Below are 21,863 nucleotides of genomic sequence, written 5' to 3'. Positions count from 1 at the left end.
ATTGTATACCTTGTAGTTACTGAGATATAACCCTAGTGAAAACTTCCCTATATGACAACTAGCCCGAATCTCGCAAAACTTTGAGTCTGTTGGCTAGAGTTCTCATACACTGTTAATATCGAAGAACATCTCTCTCCTGTCCTGGTCAGTGCCGGCTTCTTCTAATAAGCAGCATGTTACAGTGGCTCATTGAAATTCAGCTGACACCTGACACACTTTGTGTTGATGTCACTCACACTGCAGGTCGTCCTACAGTCTTGGTCAAGGCCTTTGGCTGCCAGTCAGTAAGAGCTTCGTGGTTCCTCCGGTGGAGCTGTCAATCAACCCAATTGCCAGCTGTAAGACAGACGTGCTGGTTACAGAAGACCCAGGAGAAGTGCGGTGAGTACATCAAAACTAGTATATGCTCGCAATACAGTATTGACACAATGATGGACATATTAAGACAGAAATCCAGGCTTCTTACCATTACCATTAGAAAGAGTATTTCAAATAATTATATAATAATTTGGGATTAGTTTGATTTGTGTACCTATACGTTGAGGTTATGTTGGCTTGACAAAACTATTGGGTTATTTCTATTTTTTCAAGATTAACTGCCTAACTTGACAGAATTTCTTATTCTGACTCCAAAATTCCAGACAGTAATTCCTCGCAGGGTTTCAATCTACACAAAAAAAAATTGTATGTATATAACATGTATATAATATATAATATGTATATAAAAAACAATACTTCATGTGGTTGCATCTAAATGAACTGGTATATACCAATCTGCTACAACATTAAAAACACCTGCCTAATATAGTGTAGGTCCCCCTTGTGCCGCCAAAACAGCCCTGACCCGTCGAGGCATGGACTCTACAAGATCTCCGAAGGTGTCCTGTTGTATCTAGCACCAAGACTTTAGGAGAAGATCCTTTAAGTCCTGTAAATTGCTAGGTGGGGCCTCCATGGATCAGACTTGGTCCAGCACATCCCATAGATGCTCAATTGGATTGAGATCTGGAGAATTTTTCCATCATGTTCCTCAAACCATTCCTGATACATTTTCGAAGTGTGGCAGGGCACGTTATTCTGCTGAAAGAGGCCAATGCTATCAGTGAATACCGTTGCCATATAGGGTGTACGTGGTCTGCAACAATCTTTAGGTAGGTGGAACGTGTTAAAAAAACATCCACATGAATGCCAGGACACAAAGTGTGCCAGCAGAACATTGCCCAGAGCATCACACTGACTACACCGGCCTGCCTTCTTTCATGGTGCATCCTGCTGCCATCTCTTCCCTAGTTAAACAATGCACACACACCTGGTCGACCACATGATCTAAAAGAAAACTTGATTCATCAGACCAGGCCACCTTCCTCCATTGCTCCATGGTCCAGATCTGATGCTCCGTGCCCATTGTAGGTGCTTTCGGTGGTGGACAGGGGTCAACATGGGAATTCTGACCAGTCTGTGGCTACGCAGCCCCATACGCAGAAAGCTGGAATGCACCGTGTGTTCTGACAATTTTCTATCATGGCCAGCATTACGTTTTTCAGCAATTTGTGCTACAGTAGCTCTTCTGTGTGATCGGACCAGACAGGCTAGCCTTCATTCCCCATGCGCATCAGTGAGCCTTGGGCGCCCATCACCCTGTCGCCGGTTCACCGGTTGTCCTTCCTTGGACCACTTTTGTTAGGTACTAACCACTGCCTACCAGGAACACTCCAAAAGACCTGACGTTTCGAGATGCTGTGACCAAGCTGTCTAGCCATCACAACTTGCCCCTTGTCAACGTCGCTCAGATCCTTACACTTACCCATTTTTCCTGCTTCCAACATATGAAATTCAAGAACTGACTGTTCACTTGCTGCCTAATATTTCCCACCCCTTGGCAGGTGTCATTGTAACAGTATAATCAATGTTATTCACATCACCTGTCAGTGATTTTAATGTTGTGGCAGTTCAGTGTATATATATATATATATATATATATATATATATATATATATATATATATATATATATACATAACACATGCATTACTATATTAAGCTGAATACATAACTGTAGGTTACACAAACAGAACCCATTTCAAGGTATAGATCAGGTAAATATATCTTAGGATAACAATGCAGGTTACTACTTTGACATCCACCAAATAATCTGTCTGCCCATATCTCTTAACTATCAAATGCCAACGAAAAATTTAACAATGTGCTCGCAAATGCCTAGCAACCACTCTAAACACATTTTGAACTGCCTAGCAACCACTTAGAACACCTTAGCAACCACCTAGCAACTTCTTAGCAACCACACTTCTTTGTAATGCCCTTGCTAAGCAATCAGTCAGAACACCCAAGCAACCACTTAGAACACCTTAGTAACAACATAGCAAATACTCAGAACACTTCAGCAAGAGCCTAGCAACTTCTTAGCGGCCACTAAGAATACATTAGCAACCACTTACCAATTTGCTAGCAAATTCCAAGCAACCACTCAGAACACCTTAGCAACTGCCTCACAACCACTTAAACACTTTAGCAACAGCCTATTAACCTCTTAGCAACCACAGACAGCCAGAACACCATAGCAGCCACTAAGAACACCTCAGTTACCACATAGAAAACATTAGGAACCACTTAGCAATGTGCTTGCAAATGCCTAGAAACAATTCTGAATACCTTAGCTACCACCTTGCAACGTTTTAGCAATGAACTTGCAACCAGCCAGAGCACACTAGCAACCAATCAGAACACCTTAACCACACAGTTGTTCTTCACAGTTGAGTTGTTCTTTTAAGTGAGATGTTCAGTTCATCATGTAGTTATTAATACAAACTCCTCAATATGACACTTACACTTTTCCTGATAGCCCCATGTCTGCTGTTGTCAAAAACATCCTAAGAGAACAAGCTGTTTATTACATTTTTGACAACCAAGCTGTTTCCATCTTTGTTGCAAACTCAACATATGCTGAACATTACAGTGTCAGCATGATGTCTAATATGGATCAGGTATAGACTGAAATCACAGACATTATATCTTAAGCATGGTTTATGAAAGCTATCCTGACATGTTACGATGGATGATATTTTTATTAGACTCTAAATTTGTTCTTAAAAGCCTGCCAGCTAAGGAATTATGTTCTCGGTTGCTAGTACATTATGGAAAATTTAAGAAGTCATGGCACATATCGTTGCCAGATAAGTAAAGCAGTGCTGGTAATGTTGTTTAATGGAGCTTTGCAGTTGTACTTTCTATTTTGTGTCCAATAATAGGATTATATTCCTTTCTCAGAAAACAGTCATCTCTCATTCTCCCCATCACACGCTTAGATCATTTCAGCACTGTGATGATGAATAGCTTTCATTAACATTTCAATTTCATCCCGGAACGAGGAGGCCATGTCTTCCCTTTGCCTTAGAGAGGAGGAAGTGTGAATAGAGGCAAGCGATTGCTTTTATTTGGATTCCACCAGAATGGACACTAGCAAGTCATTTTGCAGCACCAGTGTTGCTGTGGTGTTCCCGACTTGTGGCGTTGTAGGTTTCCTGATACTCCAGAGGTTATCTCCATTCCGAATTAAGTGAAACATTGCATCACTTGGGAAAGTAAACAGCCCTAATCTTCGTCCTAATCTTCTTAAAGCTACTTGGTTAATACAGCTGTCAGCTGCTCTTGAGGTCATATGAGCCTGTGCAAATAACTTCCTCAAGGAATGGAAAGAATGAAAATGCTGGAAGGCTCAGGAGGCCCAGTCATGCCCCCTTTAAAAAAAGGCCAGGTCTGCGCAGAGTTGGGGAAGCCACTCTGAAACTGTCGATTGCCAAGCTACTTAATTTACAGAAGATAAACTACATTCAGCTACTTATTTAAAAAAGTACTTTGCTACAAAAAAGTCACTAAGAGAAAAATATAACCACAAATGACATTAAGCGGTCCAGGCAGTTTGGAAAAGTGGAGAAATTGACCACAATTGCTGCATTTGTCAGGGTCAAAGTAATTGAATTACTAAGTGATTGAGTTACTATATAGGTGTGATGTTTGCAGACTTCTAAGCACTTCTTGTCTTGTGCACCCCATCCACTTTCCAGTGGACTGGTTGTACCTCTTTCAAACACATTCGCAGTTCAATTAACACGTAAATTTTTTCACAAAAATTTCACAAAATCTGGAACACATGGAAAACATTATGGACATTGCATTCACAAGATACAGTCCAATTAGTCATTATAGATCACACCCAAATTATGTATAGCCACATATCTGCTAAATTAATAAAAATTATTTGATAACTGTTTGTCATAAGGATCTATAGATGATACACTGCAATCAGAGGAATGACCTAGGACAAGTTAGAAAAAGTAGGCTTTTCAATGCATTTAAAGTGTCAGAAATTGAAATCCATATGAACGATACAATCAATATAATGTAGATATGTTCGCAAAGAGGAGACATGCCAAAATCCAACTTCCTTGATCAAACTGGGCCTCATTTCCCAAAAGCACCGTAAGCCTTAGTAGATCGTAGAATCCATTTCATGATCGATCTTAATTTTGTAGTCCGTTTCCCAAAGCCATCATAACTTAAGTATAACTTAAAAATGCTCAAAGACTTTCACATGCTCTAGAATAACTGTACAGTGCTAAGAACATCTTAAGGACACATACTTATGCAGACACCAGCAGGAAAATTACAAAAACACCTAGCAACACTTTTTGCTGAGACTTTAATATCATGTTCCCCTTCTGTCGCTCTCTCCACGTTGTGTCGGAGAAGCGACACTAGGGGTCTCTCTTGAGTGCCGATATCCACCTCTGATCTATGAAAAAAGGCCAATGAGAGTTGGCAGCCAGTATTTGCATGTCCCGCCCCCGGACATACGGGTATTTAAGTGGCGCAAATACGGGAGTTCATTCAGAAAATTTCTTCGGAGCCGATGGTCTGTCTGCAGTTTGCTGCGAGTTTACACACCACTACGTTCCTGTTTCCTCTGACGATCTGCATGCTGTTGGATTTGACTGCGCACAACAGCGGCTTTCTCCTACTTTGCACGATGTGCATTGTTGCCCCTGAGCGCTTCGACAGCGCAGACACACACACACATACTGTGTATTAAAAGCGTTATTTCCCTTAAAAGAGTGAATTTCTCTAAAAGAGCAAAACACAGCGGCGTTGAACGTCCTTTTCAGGACGCGTCTTTTTCAAGATGCCCTTCCGCCCCTGTGTTGTTTCTGGATGCGGTAGAAGCCTCTCTGCTTCAGACGGCCACAGGCGCTGTCTCGTGTGTTTGGGCCGCGATCACACCGAGGCAGCATTTGTGGATGGTTCATGTTCTCACTGCGAGAACATGACCACGACCACGTTGCAGTCGCGGCTTGCTTTCAACAGAAAGCAAGCCACCCCAGCTGCACCCCGCATTGTTCCTTCTTCCCACGGGATTGAGGACGATGCGGTTGGCGCTGGGGGCGATTTGGGGGCGGCAGCGGGTGCAGTTTCGCCGGGTAGCCCCCCGCGAACCTCCCGTTCCCCGACACGCTCGCTGGTCCCCGTCCACGCTCGCGGCGATAGCGGCTCGCCTCACGGCCTGGCTGTCTATCCTCCCGAGCCCGAAGCAGATGAGCTCGCCGCCACATCGGAGAGTGTGATGTCTGATGCCGAGGACTCCCCTGGACTGCCGCCTTCGGGCCAGCAGGCCCAGGCTGAGGCCGACGCTCAGATGTCTGACATGCTTTCCCGGGCCGCCGTGAGCGTGGGGTTGGATTGGAACCCTCCATCCTCCCCACAGCCTTCACGGTTGGATGACTGGTTCCTGGGGGCAGCGTGCCGTTTGCGGCCACGCATCCCCCCGGTCCCGTTTTTCCCGGAGGTGCATGACGAGCTGACGTCTATGTGGAGAGCCCCGCTCTCCGCTCATCTAGGTGCCACCCGCTCCACTCTCACCACCCTCGACGGCGGACAGCGCCACGGATACGGGGCGATTCCCCAGGTTGATAGGGCAGTTGCGTACCATCTATGCCCCGGTAGCCCTACCTCCTGGCGTGGCCGCCCCGTACTCCCATCCAAGCCCTGTAGGACAACATCCTCGCTCAACGCGAAGGCCTACAGTGCGGCTGGACGCGCTGCCTCCGCCCTGCATGCGATGGCCCTCCTGCAAGTCCACCAGGCCAAAGCACTCAGAAGCATGCACGGGGGTGGACCTGATCCTGATGTGCTGCAGGAACTGCGCTCAGCGACCGACCTCACCCTGAGAGCGACGAAGGCCACAGCGCAGGCACTCGGACAGGCGATGGCCACCCTAGTGGTCCAGGAATGCCATCTCTGGCTCAATCTGGTTAAGATGCGTGAGGCTGACAAGAACCGCTTCCTGGACGCACCTGTCTCCCAGATTGGCCTTTTCGGGGACACCGTCGAGGACTTCGCCCAACAGTTCTCCGCTGTGAAGAAGCAGGCGGAGGCCATCTCTCACATCATGCCCCGCCGCACACCTGCCGCTACAGGCCCTGCCCCGTCTGCTCGCTGAGGGCGTCCCCCTGCGGCGAGGAAACCAGCTCCTGCTCTGCCCCAACCCGGGCCCAGCTCTCAGCCCCATCGTCGAAGCACCCCACAGGCGGCGTATGGCCCCTGTCTCACGAACCCCCTCTAGGACCCGGAAGGCTCCCAAGCGTTCCTGAGACAGCCGACCCAGAGCCGAAGACGTTAGCTCCAGAGGTGGTAAGACCGCTCCGTCCCCCGGTGGAGGGCCGGGTGGAGAATCCTTTGTTTTTTCATTTGCCACACCCTGACGGGGGCTGTGGTACCCACATTCTCAATAAAAGAGCTATTTCCTTTGCCTCTGGGTCACCTGGCCCGCAAATTCCGTTCTCACGGCAATGTGCTTTCAGATTACGACAGTCCCGGTACACCGGACGCGGCGAGCCCGCCTTCCGCCTGCCCACGACTGTCCCCCTGCCGGGCGCGCGGAGCAAGGTAAGTGCTTTGAGTCTATTCTCAGCACCTCAGCCTCAGGCCACAACGAAGCCGCCCGACGCTGCATTACCTGTTCCGCCCCGCTGCGAGGCCTCGCCGGGTACGTCCAAAATACTCGTCCCTTTGGTGCCCCTAGCGCAGAGCTGGGAAGCGTGGCTTTCGCTTCCCAACGCATCACGCTGGCTGCACTGGACCATTCGACTCGGTTACGCAATTCAGTTTGTCCGGCTCCCGCCCCCCTTCAGGGGCGTCCGCTTTTCCGCAGTACACGGAGAGCATGCCTGTTCCCTGCACATGGAAATCACGACCCGCTTAGCCAAGGGCGCGGTAGAGCCCATCCCTCCAACCGAAATGAGGAAGGGTTTCTACAGCCCTTACTTCATTGTACCCAAGAAAGGCGGCGGCTTATGACCAATCCTGGACCTGCGAGTTTTCAATCGGGCCTTGTTAAAACTCCCATTCAAAATGCTCACACAGAGAAATATTCTGGCTGGCGTTCAGCATCTAGATTGGTTCGCAGCGGTAGACCTGAGGGACGTGTACTTCCACGTCTCAATTCTGCCACGACACCGACCCTTCTTACGGTTCGCGTTCGACGGCCAGGCATTTCAGTACAAAGTCCTCCCCTTCGGCCTGTCTCTGTCCCCTCGCGTCTTCACGAAGGTCGCAGAGGCGGCCCTTGCCCCACTACGAGTAGCCGGCATCTGCATTCTCAACTACCTCGACGACTGGCTCATCCTAGCACACTCTCGAGAGTTACTATGCACACACAGAGACCAGGTGCTCCGGCACCTCAGCCGCTTGGGGCTTCAGGTCAACTGGGAAAAGAGCAAGCTCACTCCGGTTCAGAGCATCTCTTTTCTCGGGTTGGAGTTAGACTCAGTCTCAATGACAGCACGTCTCACGAGCGAGCGTGCTCAGTCGGTGCTGGAATGCCTCGCTTCCTTCAAGCCAGGCACAGTGGTCCCTCTAAAACTTTTCCAGAGGCTCCTGGGGCATATGGCGTCCTCCGCGGTGGTCGCGCCGCTGGGGTTGATGCATATGAGACCAATCCAGCACTGGCTCCAGACTCGAGTCCCGAGACAAGCATGGCACCACGGCACGCATCGGGTAAGGATCACCCCCGCCTGCCTCAAAACACTCCGACCCTGGACAGACCTCTGCTTTTTACGGGCAGGAATGCCCCTGCAGCAGGTGTCCCGACGCGTTCTGGTCACAACCGACGCCTCCCGGTCCGGGTGGGGTGCCGTGTGCAGCGGGCACGCAGCAGCGGGCCGTTGGAAAGGGGCCCCGCTCCGTTGGCACATCAACTGCCTGGAGTTGCTGACCGTCCTTCTTGCCCTCAGGAAGTTCCTCCCGTTAGTTCGGGACGAACATGTCCTCGTGAGATCGGACAGCACCACGGTGGTGGCGTACATAAATCGCCAAGGCGGCGTACGCTCCCGCCACATGTCACAACTCACCTGCCGTCTCCTCCTATGGAGCCAGCAGCGACTCAAGTCACTCACATCCCCGGCAAGCTCAACGTCATAACGGACGCGCTATCACGACAACGCCTGCCCGGCAGGGAGTGGAGGCTTCACCCCCAGTCGGTCCAGCTGATTTGGGAATGGTTTAGCAAGGCCCAGGTAGACCTGTTCGCCTCCCAGGAAACCTCCCACTGCCCGCTCTGGTACACCCTAACAGAGGCTCCCCTCGGGACAGACGCGCTGGCACACAGCTGGCCCTCGGGGCTGCGCAAGTACGCATTTCCCCCAGTGAGCCTTCTTGCACCGGTGCTGTGCAAGGTCAGGGAGGACGAGGAGCAAGCCCCCTACTGGCCCACTCGGACTTGGTTCTCGGAACTCAGGCTTCTCGCGACAGCTCCTCCCTGGCGAATTCCCCTGAGAAAGGACCTCCTCTCTCAGGGACGGGGCACGCTCTGGCACCCGCGCCCAGACCTCTGGAACCTCCACGTCTGGTCCCTGGACGGGATGCGGAAGAGCTAGCCGGCTTACCGGCGACCGTTGTGAATACAATCAACCAAGCCAGAGCCCCCTCTACCAGGCACCTTTAGGCCCTAAAGTGGTGTTTGTATGCAGATTGATGTTCTTCCCGAACTGAAGACCCGCAGTGATGCGCGATCGGGTCAGTGCTCCTGTTCCTACAGGAGAGGCTGGACAGGAGGCTGTCCCTGTCCACCCTCAAGGTGTATGTTGCCGCCATTGCCGCCCACCACGATCCTGTAGACGGCAAGTCTTTGGGTAAGCACGACCTGATCCTCAGGTTCCTGAGGGGCGCCCGGAGGTTGAATCCCTCCCGGCCAGGCCTAGTTCCCTCCTGGGATCTCTCGGTAGTCTTGGCAGGACTCCAGAGACCTCCCTTCGAGCCGCTTGAATCAATTGGACTCAGGGCCCTCTCTCTTAAGACGGCCCTGCTGATCGCGCTCGCCTCTATCAAGAGGGTCGGGGACCTGCAAGCGTTCTCTGTCAGCGACACTTGCCTGGAGTTCGGTCCGGCAGATACGTCTGTGATCCTAAGACCGCGACCGGGCTATGTGCCCAAGGTTCCTACCACACCCTTCCGAGATCAGGTAGTGAACCTGCAAGTGCTGCCCCGGGAGGAGGCAGACCCAGCCCTTTCGTTGCTGTGTCCAGTGCGTGCACTGCGCATTTACCTGGACCGCACACAGAGCACCAGACGCTCTGAGCAGCTCTTTGTCTGCTTTGGGGGACGGCAGAAAGGGAATGCCGTCTCCAAACAGAGGCTCGCCCACTGGGTTGTCGATGCCATCACACTGGCTTATCACACCCAGGCCGTGCCCCTACCCTTGCGGGTCCGAGCTCACTCAACAAGGGGTGTTGCGTCCTCGTGGGCACTGGCCAAGGGCACCTCCCTAGCAGACATCTGTAGAGCCGCGGGTTGGGCAACACCCAACACCTTCGCAAGGTTTTACAACCTCCGCGTTGAGTCGGTTGCGTCTCGTGTTTTCTCAGGTCCGAGCCCGTGGAACTCGGTAACACGTAGACCGACCGGCCGGGTGGATTGCTTGCGCCCAGCGCCCTTTTCCTGACGTCAAGGTAAAGTAGTGCGCCTTCTTCCCAGGGCGCCCCACTCCGAGTTGGGACCCTGGTCGATTCCTCCCCAGCCCTCCGGGTCCGTGGTTCAGCGGAGGAACTCGCCGACCCAAGCCACTGCGGGTACCCTGATGGCCACCCCGTACTGGTATAGGGGCTCCACAGGTAAAATAAGAAGGCCTCCGGTTCGGACTCCCCCTGTGTGTAATTCCACGGTTCTGTCCCCTTACGAGCGGACCCCCGTGTCTCCCTTAGGCAGTTATAGTTGCTCCGGTCGCCGTGCTGTAGCAACTCCCCCCTTTCAAGGCTGGATCTACCACCGCACCATACTTTCCACACGAGCCCTAAGACGGCCGTGTGACATGTCTACCACTTTTCCTCCCCAAGAAAAAGGGCAGGTGTGGTCTCCGCAGGGTCTGGGTTAGACCCCCTTCCCTATGTGCTATGTGTAAGGGCCCCGGCCGTGATTGCTCTATGCGAGAAACATAGAGAGAAAAGAGGCCCAGCCAGGCTGGCCCGTTCCCATGTTGGCAAACATCGCCTTGTTCCCCTCCCAGGGTAACTAGAAGGATCCCGATGTTCTTATGGGGCATTGGGGAAGGGTACATGCAGCCAGGTACAGACGATGCGCGGCACTGGATGAAATCCCTGCCCGCCTCTGTATCGGCAGTTCACGTACACGGTTCAGCGCATGGCAACATTGGAATGGGTCCCCTAATGTCGCTTCTCCGACACAACGTGGAGAGAGCGACAGAAGGGGAACGTTTGGTTACGTATGTAACCTTCGTTCCCCGAGGGAGGGAACGACACGTTGTGTCTTTCCTCCGCCATGTCGCTGAACCGAGCCACTGTTGTGGCCGGACCATTTCCGGCACCTCAGAAAAATCCTGAATGAACTCCCGTATTTGCGGCGCTTAAATACCCGTATGTCCGGGGGCGGGACATGCAAATACTGGCTGCCAACTCTCATTGGCCTTTTTTCATAGATCAGAGGTGGATATCGGCGCTCAAGAGAGACCCCTAGTGTCGCTTCTCTGACACAACGTGTCGTTCCCTCCCTCGGGGAACGGAGGTTACATACGTAACCAAACGATACCTGTTATTTTTATTTTTTTATTTTAACAGCGATGCATTTTTGTAAGAAAAATATCCATTTTTATAACTTTACAAACCATAATCATTGGCTTACGGTAATGGCCGTCCACATGTTCACTGGCTTCCTTTTTTATTGATGGATGGATGGATGCGTTTTTTGGGATTCAAAATCTAAGGTACCTTTCACTCCCATTATAAAGCTTGGATGAGCCAGGATATTTTTAAATATAACTCAGATTGTGCTTGGCTGAATGAATAAAGTCATATACACCTAGAATGGCTTGAGGGTGAGTAAAATATGGGATGATTTTCTTTTTTGGGTAAACTAAACCTTTAAGGCGCATTATCGCACATTCATGTTAAGTGCAGTTTTGGGAAATGCACGTAAAAAATAACAAACGTTAATAAAATCACTCGCAGAATGCACTCTTAACTGCTAAAATCAATTGTTTTTGGGAAATGAGGAACTGTTTTGTAGTTACAGCTAGTTTTTAGTTGTAGCACCATCTATGCACAGAATTGGACGCAATTTGGTATGCATCCTCAGAATATTTTTGTGTTACAGTTTTGCAAGTTACATTAAGTTTGGACTTTGCATTGAGATTATATAGATTGGTAAGTGAATTTGAGCCATGGTCAAAAAATTTATTCTGAAGATATCTTCTTATATATGAGGCAAATCAAGATTCTTATGGCAACTTTTTGTCATGAGAGACTCTGGATAAAACATACTAAATGTTGTGTGAATCATCATTGGACCTCTTATTAGCTAGCTACATTGGAGCTATTTAAAAGAAAAAGAAAACATATCTTAAAAAAAGATATAATTTATCATTTAATCAGAGACGTATTTTTCTGGCCACAAAATTGTGATTCTTTTGTATTGAATGAAACTCTTAATTAGGGTGACAGCATTAAACATGGACAGATTTGATCTAAAATGCAACTGAATCAGTTCAATTCTTGAGGTTTTGAGCAGTTTGTTTGAGAATCATGATTTAAATGTTTTCCGCTCTAGTACACGGTCACGTACAAATAACATTTTTCTTGCTTTTAAATTCAAACTAATTAATGTTGTGTTTATTGTTATTAATTATTATTATTTTATAGCAGGCATGTAATATGTTTTCTTCTCTCTTACACCTATATTTCACAGAATGTTGGTCTTTTGTATTTTGTTTTAATGAACAAGCATTTGAAGTGTGTTATTGAGGAAACGAAGACAGGGATCAAACAAATTCCAGCTTTATAGCTTGCATATATTCCCCTTTGCTGAGTTAGAGTTTTGAATGATTTTTTTTTAAGCTTAATTAGTACTTCACATCATAGCAGGCACAAAATAATAACTTGAGAACGGAAAGACACATTTTATGAGTGATTAGCAGAGTTTCAGAGGAATACATTATGTCTATTTAATGTATCTGGAAAATAATTAGTTCTCAGCTGCACAGGAAATGTCTGTCACATCACACACAGCACAGTGAATAATAGGCCCTCTCAATTATGCAAATGATATTCAAAGAGGAGACCCGTGAGTGAAGGCTGCTTACTGAAGCGAGTGAAAAACAAAACATCATTGGGCTCAATGTTCAACTAATGAAAGAAAAGTAAACACATGTGAGATGCTTTCCTCATAGCAACATTTATTATTATTATTTTTATTTATTTATTTTTTTTTTACATTATATAAGCTGATTTTGATTACCTTTTTAAAAGCCCCTATATGAAGCATGATCTGAATTTGATTGAACTCATGAAATATCAATTATATGAATGCACATTTTTGCCTCAAAAGGGTTATAAACATAATCATACTTTAATGTTTTAGCTCTTCTAGACTGTACATTGCATGACCTTCCAACAATAGAAGACATATAACATTATATATATATATATATTACATTGTATTTAAGCAATATCTCACGAGCAAGAGTGCGATATGGCCCTATATCAGCACTGCTGTGATTCGGCAGCAGGTTATTACAGCAGTGCTGATTTAGTGTCATACAGCACAATTGCGAGTGTGATATTGCTTATATACAACATTTCAATGAACAAGTACATTTAAAAAAATTTGGAAAAACTGAGTACGGTCATAAAAACGCATTTGTGCATGGAACTACTTTATTACGCGACCGATCAGAATCTGCCGTTGCTGGTTCAAAACAAATGATGCGTCCAAGCCTTCATTAGTAATTCAAAATGTCACTTCAGAAATATTATCATGGCTTGTGCTGTTTCTAACAAGTCATTAGATAAACAAGGATAGACGGATGTCTGTATGTGTGTATGTGTGTGAGAGAGAGATGGAGCGAGTGCGATCACCTGTTGCCACACCCAATCGGAGATGCTGTCAGCTTTCTGACAGTCAGGTTTCTCAGTGGAATATAGACGTCCAAGCGGGGTATTCCTCTCTATTTCGGGGTAGCCGGTGCGCAAATGTCATTCACTGTAGAAGCCATTTTAAACAGTATATATCCAATGTGGAAACTCACAAATCGCTGTTCTATGTAAACAATGACTAACTATTCACTTTAAGTCACCAACTGGTCTTTTGCCACCACCTGCTGGCTAACATATGTAATTTAAAAAATAAAGCTAGTAACTCCTAACACAGCACAAACACAAGCAGAGTTATACACACACAGTGAAGTGTCTGAGTGCTGATGCTGTCACACCATCAGCTCATGGAACGTCTCTCGTCCAATAACAAACAGAAATAACAAATTATTATTATTATTATTAGTTTGAAAACAAATCATTTTTCAGTGCCAAAGGAAGTGTACGAATATGATTGAATACTGTAATTAATAATAATAATACATACTTACTGGATTATGAATAAAAGTTGTTTCCATTTTTTATTCTATTTTTTATTCTCAAGTGATGTGTCACTTGGCTAATTCAATTTCAGGAAAGGGTTTGCCCAACTGTGTTAGGGTGAACATCACCATATTAAATGCTTAAAAACAATAATTGATAGATCACAAAACAACTTGTTCATTTCTAGCCTTTTTAATTACCTCCCATCTGCCAATCATATTAGCAGGGGAAAGAACACCTTGGCATTTAAAACCAGACATTAATCGATTGTGTGCTGTTTGTGTGTGTATATTTGTATGCTGTCTGGAAAAAAAGGGGTCATCGACAGGAATGTCCTGATTGAGATCAAGGGTATATTGTTATTATTATTAAGAGGTTATAAACATTTAAAAAAATATATTTAAAAAATACAGTCAAGTTTCTATATTTTTTTTTATTGTATTCCTATTTCATGCAGTGTTTTAATGATGTATTATCAGTGTCTTTTATTATTGCTCATGGGAGTTTCTTCAAACAATATATATATATATATATACTTATTTATATTTACAAGACAGAGGAGTGTGTTATTTTATTTCAAATGCATGAATGATTATTTTTCAAGGAATTACTTTTTATAGCTATTCAATTATAACTTCTATTCTGTTGTTACTTGCGTTACAAATACAATTTTAATGTAATTAAAAGTTTTGCGCTTCATTTAATTCTTTTTGACATGCATTTGCAAGCTGAGTGCATCAGGCACAGATGTGCAAGTGTTTTAAGCGCTCTCTCCTACAGTGTGTACTCATTCAAATGGCTTTGGGAAGCTCGTGAATCAATTTTCTTGTTTCAACGAAATACCAGAACAAACCATTAATTTCAGTATACTTCCCAGTGCTACAGAGGACGTTCTGGAAGAGTACCAAAAGTAAGGTTAAGTTTCTTAAGATATGAGGGCTAGCCTATATTCAATGAATATGAACCGAATATGTGTGTAAATTGGTTTTCTTGACCTGTAGTATTTTTTATAGCTATATATACTTCACAAGTCATTATAAGACAAAAGTAGGCTGTCTTTATTCACACAAGCCCTTTGTGATATACAATAAGGCTTTTGGATCAATACTCATCTGTAAAAGCCCATGACAAAGCCCAGAACTATTGTATAACTAAACCCTTCATAATAGAATCTTGTGAATATGATTGATATCTCGACAATCCAAACTTCAGATGCCGGTTTTAGAGTTTTATTGTGCTCCTCTCTTTAGTGACTCTGAACTGTCTGAGGTCATGTTTTCCCCACATGTCTACAAGCCAACATGCCATTAGCTCTGCAGTGAGTCCAGTACCTCTGCAGACTTCGCAGGTACACTTCAGACAAACCTGAAGTGCTGCACCAATCAAAACACTCCATAAATCCCCCAATCAATGCTTGTCTGGGCATCTCCAGCTGTGCTTAAAGCCCATTGCTCTGTCAATATGAAACTGTCGATAAGTCAAGGTGGGGAGCAACAGCCCCAGTGCCTTTGATGAATGGTCTGTTCGATGCGAGTGGGCAAACTGTACGTTACTTACTAAGCTAAAGTTGTCCACAATCACGGATCATTCATCCTGCAGTATTTCATACAATGTGTCAGTTATACAGTGAATTTTAGTGGGTTTGACATTTTTAAAAAGGAATAGTTCAGCCTAAAATGAAAATGCACTCATCATTCACTCACCTGAAGACTTTCTTTCTTCTTCAGAACAAAAATTAAGCTTTTAGACAAATATCTCAGCTCTGTAGGTCCATACAATGCAAGTGAATGGGTGCCAAATTTGTTAAGCTCCAAAAGACAAATATAGCCATCATAAAACTAATCCTTTCAACTCCATTGGACTGATTAATGTCTTCTGAAGTTAAATACTAGGTGTTTAAGAAATAGATCAATATTTAAAACTAATTTACTAAAAATTCACAAGGGTTTAGGTCAAGCGTGTTGGAAAGTTCAAACGAGAACTGACACGTGAAATATATATATATTATTAAAAAAACAGAAGTGCAGTGTTGTTAACAACAGAGGAGAATAGATAATCATATACGAATGCCTCATTCGGCTGGTTTGGATACATCAACTGTGGCGCCATCTTGGAACAGTAACAAGGAAACCTGTTTGAATCAGTTTGAATGCAAATGAGTGAGTGGAGGAGATGCCTCAGACTGAGCTCCTTGCTCAGACTGCTCCATAAATTCTCTTTGTGTCGAAAAAGAACCGCTGTCCATGCTAATAAGGGATATACGTATGAATATCTATGCAGATGAGGCTTACATGCTTACGTCACACGAGAAGCAATTTGAACTCCATCCTTGTCAATGTACAAACCTCAAGCTGGCCGGAAGTTTTAAAAATTAATCTATTTCTTACACACGCATAGCATTTCACTTAACATTAATTAGACCACTGGAACCGTATGGATTACTTTTATGATGGCGATATGTACTTTTAGGAGCTTCAAAAATCTGGCACCCATTCACTTGCATTTTATGGACTTATAGAGCTCAAATATTCTTCAAAAAATCTGTAGAATCACATTCTGGGATGGCATGAGATTGAGTAAATGATGAGAGAATTTCATTTTTGGGTGAACTATCCCTTTAAATATCTATAACTAATCTTTTGAGGTTCATCAACAATCTTAGTTAGTCAAAGTTATCAATTAACAATCTACAATATAAAGTCAACAATCTTAAAGGATTAGTTCTCCACAAAATGAAAAATATTCTGTCTCTATTGTATGGTCCCCCTTGAGCGTTTCTCCATCTGTTTCTCCTGTACTGTGATGTCATTTTGTCATCGTTGCCATTACTGCGTAATGGTGCGTACCAGCTGACTTCACGCATTGACTATATCAGACTATTTTTGTTGAATCTGGAAAATTGTGACTAAATGTTATGTTTTGGATTAATGTAAGTATCAATAAGTGCCTTAAATGTATTTTTGTGTGAAGTATTACATAAAAGATGCCCTTTTCATACATGTTGCTAAAGCTGTATATCAATTATTAGGGGCCAAGAACCAGATCTGTTGTATCTATTAGTTTTCTTCCTCTTTTTCTTCGTCTTCTTCCGCTGTGTAAGTCTATGGTAGCCCATAGAACCGTACCTTGGAAAGTTATACATTTTGGAACACTGATAGAGGACAGTCTCAAATGTAACTGACCCAAATTTGGTTTCCTGGTTTCCTGTTGGTATTGTTAAAGGAAGTATTGTTTAAGCCAGTTAAAGTCAAATCGGTTAACGAGTGTCTATTTAGTGCCATGTGACAATGTACACGCAATGTTCATTTGTAATCTTACTATCGTGGTTACTGAAAAAAAAAACGTAAATGCTGTTGAAACATATTGTGGGGGTTAGGTGACAGACTCCCCCAGCCTCTCTATGTGATTCAGATTTCATCATTCAGAAATCCTGATTTCATATCACCTTGAATCTTTCTGTCATGAGTTGCAACTTCCACTGGGGAAAAACTTCTGTTAAACTTGACGTTCATTGCGTTGTCTCATTTGTCATGCATACTAATATCTCAATTAAATGCACCAGGCCTCGCTACAGTATGGTCACCGACTGGAATGCACAATGAATTGCAGCATATTTGTGAATTACAGGCACAGCCACATTCATCAACTTCAGAGCAACCCTAAGCAATTATAAGTTGGGTAATCGTGGCCAAGCACAACGCTGCTGTCCTGCGGAGGCGATTCATCTCTCTGTAGGAAAGACTCTCTGTAGGAGAGATTAATAATGGCCACATTAATGTCACTCTATGCAACTTAATCCTGCATCTCGACTTCGTGCCAGTACAGAACTTTCCACAAGCAGTAATTAGCTCAAGACAGAATCTGGCTACCACACAGAGAATACAGCTAGAAGACTACATTTAAGCCAGGATGTCAAACCTGACATATCGGGGAAAACATGATTTTACTTGCTCATTTGAAATAAAAGATTTTGATGTACTGTCTAGACTATATTCCAACATCCAGCCTGATCTCATGAAAATTCGTAACCTTTAGGCTAAACCTAACTGAAAAGCATATGCGAGATGTGCAAATGTAATTCTCTGTTATAAAAGAGTAAGAAAATAAAAGTTTGTCTTCATAATCTTTTTAATCAAGAAGGCCACTCCACCATTTATGTGATGTTCTTTTTTGGTTGATGTCACCAAAGTCAATTAAGTTTAAACTAATTGGTTTTGACTGTGTTTCAGTAGGGGACTGGTACTCTACAATTGGCCGATTTACTCCACAATTTAGATAGAGGGTGGGAAATAGTCATGAATATTTTTGGTTTAATTTATTTAATTTAATTTACTTATTTGTTCAAAATAGAAATTGACCGGTAGAATTGAAGTGCAATACAATCACTGTTTATATAGTCATGATTTGTTTGTCAGGAGATGAAAATGATGAATAACTTACATTCTCTTTAATTTAAAGGGATAGTTCACCCCAAAATTAAAATTCTCTCATTATTTACTAACCCTGATGATATCCCAGGTGTATCTGACTTTCTTTCTTCACCTGAACACATTTGAAGAAAAATAGAAAAATATCTTAGCTCAGTAGGTCCTTAAAATGCAAGTGAATTGTGATCCAATTTTTGAATCTCCTAAAATCACAGACAGTCAGCATAAACGTCATCCATACAACACCAGCTGTTAAATAAATGTCTTCTACAGCGACATGATTGCTTTTGGTGTGAAAAAGATAAACATTTGAACATTTGAATCATGCTTCGTGTCTGCAGCGGCATGCGCATGTGACTTAATCATGCTGGCACGTGAGACACATGAGAACTGATGCATGTGTGGTACAGCTGGAAGAGCAGCACTGTTTACAAGTGAGCAGGAGGAATGCTGTACAATAGCTTGGTTGGTTTTTCTTTACTCACAATGGTGCGTTTGTGTGCTTATCCTGGATGTCTCAACTCAGAGCAACTGATGTCCGCAACATGCCAAAGAAAATACGTCACACGAGAGACTGTGTGATCTTCACCCTCTTGTGAAGCTTACCGGAAGCACCAAAAGCAATGGTATCACTTTAGTAGACATTAGTTTAACTGCTGAGTTGTATGGACAATGTTTGTGCTGACTATCTATGATATTTTTGAGCTTCACAATTGACTTGAATTTTAAGGACCTACTGAACTGAGATATTTTTCTATTATTTCATCAAACATGTTCTGGTGTCATACACTTCTGGGATATCATGAGGGTGAGTAAATGATTTTTGGGTGAACTTCCCCTTTAACGGATTGAAAACTCAAATCCTGATGAGAACCAAATTTTTCATGTGTATAAAAGGAGCGTGGCACTGTCATAGAAATATCCCTGCCATTCAACAATGATGCAGTTAATGTACAAAATAATGTATGTCCACTTCATTTCTAATTCATTGCATGCAGTCCATTTACACTACCAACTTCTTATGAATGTGCTGTTTTGTTTTTACATCACTGGTGCTCGACAGGGAATATATATATATATATATATATATATATATATATATATATATATATATATATATATATATATATATATATAATGCATGCTATTCAGTTGCACTTGACCCAGCCCATTAGCTCTTCTCAATTTCGCCAAACACACTTGCACCTATGCTTTGCGCATGCTTGCACGAAAACTTCATTGCCATGGCCACTGACTTTGCATGTATTATTGTATAGCGCTGCGCTTAGCACAAGCACTCTTAAAATAGGGCACCTTTTACCTGGGTGTCTTACTGGAGAAATGGATGTGGGTGTGCCTTCCACTGGAATAGCATTTGTTAGCTCCGGCTGCAATGTAATGCCTTTATATTTGGAGATCAGAGATATCAAGTAGGAATATCCTACATCTGAGTTTTTAAATGGAAGTTGTATTACACACTCCCGGCCCAGCCGGGGTGAAGATTCTAACCTCATGGCCTTTCTTTCTATTGGACTTCTATATGGCCTTTCAAGACTTTCTAGACTGTAATAAATATATAAAACAATATATATACAATAAAGTGGATATAAAAAGTCTACACACCCCTGTTAAAATGCCAGGTTCTTGTGATGTAAAAGAATGAGACAAAGATAAATCATGTCAGAAATTTTTCCACCTTTAATGTGACCTATAACGTGAACAATTCAATTGAAAAACAAACTGAAATCTTTGAGGGAGAAAAATAAAAAGTCACAATAACCCGGTTGTATAAGTGTGCACACCCTTAAACTAATACTTTGTTGAAGCACCTTTTGATTTTATTACAGCACTCAGTCTTTTTGTGTAGGAGTCTATTAGCATGGCACATCTTGATGTGGCAATATTTGCCCACTCTTCTTTGCAAAAGCGCTCCAAATCTGTCAGATTGCGAGGACATCTCCTGTGCACATCCCTCTTCAGATCACCCCACAGATGTTCAATTGGATTCAGTTCTGGGCTCTGGCTGGGCCATTCCAAAACGTTAATCTTCTTCTGGTGAAGCAATGCTTTTGTGGATTTGGATGTGTGCTTTTAGTCGTTGTCGTGCTGTAAGGTGAACTTCCTCTTCATCTACCTAACGGACGCCTGAAGATTTTGTCAAAATTGCCTGGTATTTGGAACTGTTTATAATTCCCTTCCTAAGGCCCAGCTGAAGAAAAACATCCCCAAAGCATGATGCTGCCACCACCATACTTCACTGTGGGTATGGTGTTCTTTGGGTGATGTGCAGTGTTGTTTTTGTGCCAAATGTACCTTTTGGAATTATGGCCAAAAAGTTCAACCTTAATTTCATCAGACCATAACACATTTTCCCATGTGCTTTTGGGAGACTTGATGTTTGTTTTTGCAAACTTCAGCTGGGATTGGATGTTTTTCTTTGTAAGTAAAGGCTTCCATCTTGCCACCCTACCCCATAGCCCATTCATATGAAGAATATGGGAGATTGTTGTCACATAGCACACAGCCAGTACTTGCCAGATATTTCTGCAGTTCCTTTAATGTTGCTGTAGGCCTCTTGGAAGCCTCCCTGACCAGTTTTCTTCTTGTCTTTTCATCAATTTTGGAGGAATGTCCAGTTCTTGGTAATGTCTCTATTGTGCCATATTTTCTCCACTTTCAAGTCAAAGGGGTTTTTATTGTCGTTTCAACCATATACAGTTAGTACAATACACAGCAAAACGAGAAAACGTTCCTCCAGGACCATGGTGCTACATAAAAACAAAATAGGACAAACACAGTACCACATGAGACTACACAACTAAATAAAATACCTATATATATATATATACACTCACCTAAAGGATTATTAGGAACACCTGTTCAATTTCTCATTAATGCAATTATCTAATCAACCAAACACATGGCAGTTGCTTCAATGCATTTTAATCTCCTGAACTCCAAACTGAATGTCAGAATGGGAAAGAAAGGTGATTTAAGCAATTTTGAGCGTGGCTTGGTTGTTGGTGCCAGACGGGCCGGTCTAAGTATTTCACAATCTGCTCAGTTACTGGGATTTTCATGCACAACCATTTCTAGGGTTTACAAAGAATGGTGTGAAAAGGGAAAAACATCCAGTATGTGGCAGTCCTGTGGGCGAAAATGCCTTGTTGATGCTGGAGGTCAGAGGAGAATGGGCCGACTGATTCAAGCTGATAGAAGAGCAACTTGGCCTGAAATAACCACTCATTACAACCGAGGTATGCAGCAAAGCATTTGTGAATCCACAACATGCACAACCTTGAGGCGGATGGGCTACAACAGCAGAAGACCCCACCGGGTACCACTCATCTCTACTACAAATAGGAAAAAGAGGCTACAATTTGCAAGAGCTCACCAAAATTGGACATTTGAAGACTGGAAAAATGTTGCCTGGTCTGATGAGTCTCGATTTCTGTTGAGACATTCAGATGGTAGAGTCAGAATTTGGCGTAAACAGAATGAGAACA

General features: G+C 43.9%; 1 protein-coding gene across 3 annotated transcripts in view; it reads left to right on the top strand.

The window, feature by feature from the left end:
* LOC127637737 (astrotactin-2-like) overlaps window positions 1-21,863 on the top strand; it is a 749,824-nt gene that overhangs the window by 358,770 nt on the left and 369,191 nt on the right. For all 3 annotated transcript variants that reach the window (XM_052118989.1, XM_052118979.1, XM_052118998.1), the window contains one exon: window positions 244-381. In XM_052118989.1, coding sequence (XP_051974949.1) covers window positions 244-381 — 138 coding nt within the window. The remainder of the gene's footprint in view (window positions 1-243; window positions 382-21,863) is intronic.

This window comes from Xyrauchen texanus, chromosome 4, assembly GCF_025860055.1.
Source record: "Xyrauchen texanus isolate HMW12.3.18 chromosome 4, RBS_HiC_50CHRs, whole genome shotgun sequence".
Classification (NCBI taxonomy): Eukaryota; Metazoa; Chordata; class Actinopteri; order Cypriniformes; family Catostomidae; genus Xyrauchen; species Xyrauchen texanus.
The sequence above is the reverse complement of the archived record's forward strand: the minus strand, read 5'-3'. Positions and strand labels throughout refer to the sequence as shown.